We start from the raw sequence: 2,555 nt of genomic DNA, 5'->3' as shown, positions 1-2,555 counted from the left end.
CAAGCGCCTGTGCTAATTAAAAACACACAACACACTCACTCAACACACTCACCCAGCACACTAACAACACACAACACACTCACCCAAGCGCCTGTGCTAATTAAAAACACACAACACACTCACTCAACACACTAACAACACACAACACACTCACCCAGCACACTAACAACACACACCACACTAACAACACACTCACCCAACAAACTAACAACACACAACACACTCACCCAACACACTAACAACACACAACATACTCACCCAACACACTAACAACACACAACACACTCACCCAGCACACTAACAAAACATAACACACTCACCCAAGCGCCTGTCCTAACTCGGGTACTGCGTTCGTCAAGTTGCCCATCAATGCTCTCAGCTCCTGCAACTCAGCAAGGAATGAATGTGATCCAATGAGAAAGGGTTACTACTAGTCTCATGCAACTCAGCAAGGTCCAATGAGAAAGGGTTACTACTAGTCTCATACAACTCAGCAAGGTCCAATGAGAAAGGGTTACTACTAGTCTCATGCAACTCAGCAAGGAATGAATGTGATCCAATTGGAAAGGGTTACTACTAGTCTCATACAACTCAGCAAGGTCCAATGAGAAAGGGTTACTGCTAGTCTCATGCAACTCAGCAAGGAATGAATGTGATCCAATTGGAAAGGGTTACTACTAGTCTCATACAACTCAGCAAGGAATGAATATGATCCCATGGGAAAGAATTACTACTTGTACACTAAGAGAATCAGTGAGTATGTAGTAGTTTAAATACACTCAGACTATTTTTAAACTATTAATAACGAGATGCCCATGGATTTGGTAGATAGCATTCACAGCCCCAACTCCGTAGTCTGATTGTGGCTGTGGCAATCCAATGGGTCGTCGCACTTAAACGTTAACGTATAACGCAGATAATCCTTAATGAACCGGCACACGAGTGCCGTCACATACTGGAAAGAGTGATCATAAGTTTCCCTATCAATACGCACACACACAGACGAACCTACGTAGCACGTTCGAACGCGTACATCCCGCGGCAGAAAGTGCGGTACAATGTGACCTTGCACCACACACACTCACCTTATGCGTAACGTCATTGAGCACTGGTTCAGTGTTGGTTGCTATGACAACCGAGGTGCCCATCCGCAGGAGATCCAGGACAAACGGGATGATCCCTAGAATCAGATCAGCGCCACTGTTGTCTACAAACAACACAGCTCTGCGATACGCTGGGCCTATGGGATAGTGAATGGGGGACGATTTAAGTTAAGCAATATAAGGTAGTACAGAGTATAGTGTCATGATATATGATTAGGTATACAGGCTATCAACTAAGCTATGCACTATAATATAATACAATATAATACAAAGTATGGTGTCATGGTATATGATTAGGTTTACAGACTATCAACTAAGCTATGCACTATAATATAATATAATATAATACAAAGTATGGTGTCATGGTATATGATTAGGTATACAGGCTATCAACTAAGTTATGCAATATAATATAATATAATATAATATAATACAAAGTATGGTGTCATGGTATATGATTAGGTATACAGGCTATCAACTAAGCTATGCACTATAATATATAATATAATACAAAGTATGGTGTCATGGTATATGATTAGGTATACAGGCTATCAACTAAGCTATGCACTATAATACAATATAATATAATATAATATAATACAAAGTATGGTGTCATGGTAAATGATTGGGTATACGGGCTATCAAAAAACTATGCAATATAATATAATATAAGGTAGTGCAGATTGTGGTGTCATGGTATATGATTAAGTATACAGGCTTATAACAAGCTAACCATTCAATAATATACTGATATAACATATCAAATGTTTAAATTATACAAATACATCAAACGCTACTAATACACCAAGTGCACAGCCATACCATTTATTCATACATATATGCATATATATATATATATATGTATATATATATATATATATATATATATATATATATGTATATATATATATATATATATATATATATATATACATATATACTACATTAAAGGTTTCAGCTCTACAAATACATCAGATGATATTATTACACCAAGTACGCAGCCACACCTTTCATTATTCGCTCTAGCCACACATCCAGATCGTCTGTGAGCCATGGACGTGTAGACAGAATCTCCGACGCCGCAGCGAAGTCTAACTTGCCATCCTTCATCTGATCTGCAAGTGAGTGAGTGTGGTTGGGTTGAGTCTCAGAAGATGTGTAAGTGAGTGAGTGTGGATGGGATGAGTATCAGAAGTTGTGCAAGTGAGCGTGTGTGGATGGGATGAGTCTCAGAAGATGTGTAAGTGAGTGAGTGTGGATGGGATGAGTCTCAGAAGTTGTGCAAGTGAGTGATTTGTGGATGGGATGAGTCTCAGAAGATGTGTAAGTGAGTGTGTGTGGATGGGATGAGTCTCAGAAGTTGTTCAAGTGAGTGATTTGTGGATGGGATGAGTCTCAGAAGATGTGTAAGTGAGTGCGTGTGGATGGGATGAGTCTCAGAAGTTGTGTAAG

General features: G+C 39.2%; 1 protein-coding gene across 1 annotated transcript in view; it reads right to left on the bottom strand.

Moving 5' to 3' along the window:
• SARC_07998 (hypothetical protein) overlaps window positions 1-2,213 on the bottom strand; it is a gene marked incomplete at its 5' end in the record, with an annotated part of 5,390 nt that extends 3,177 nt beyond the window's left edge. Inside the window, 3 exons of the mRNA XM_014298037.1 lie at window positions 321-382; window positions 1,086-1,240; window positions 2,111-2,213. Of these exons, the coding sequence (XP_014153512.1) occupies window positions 321-382; window positions 1,086-1,240; window positions 2,111-2,213 (320 nt within the window). The remainder of the gene's footprint in view (window positions 1-320; window positions 383-1,085; window positions 1,241-2,110) is intronic.
• Window positions 2,214-2,555: the final 342 nt, after the last annotated feature.

The sequence above is a fragment of the Sphaeroforma arctica genome (genome assembly GCF_001186125.1).
Source record: "Sphaeroforma arctica JP610 unplaced genomic scaffold supercont1.678, whole genome shotgun sequence".
Taxonomy (NCBI): domain Eukaryota; class Ichthyosporea; order Ichthyophonida; genus Sphaeroforma; species Sphaeroforma arctica.
This window is presented reverse-complemented; position numbering and strand designations above follow the sequence as displayed.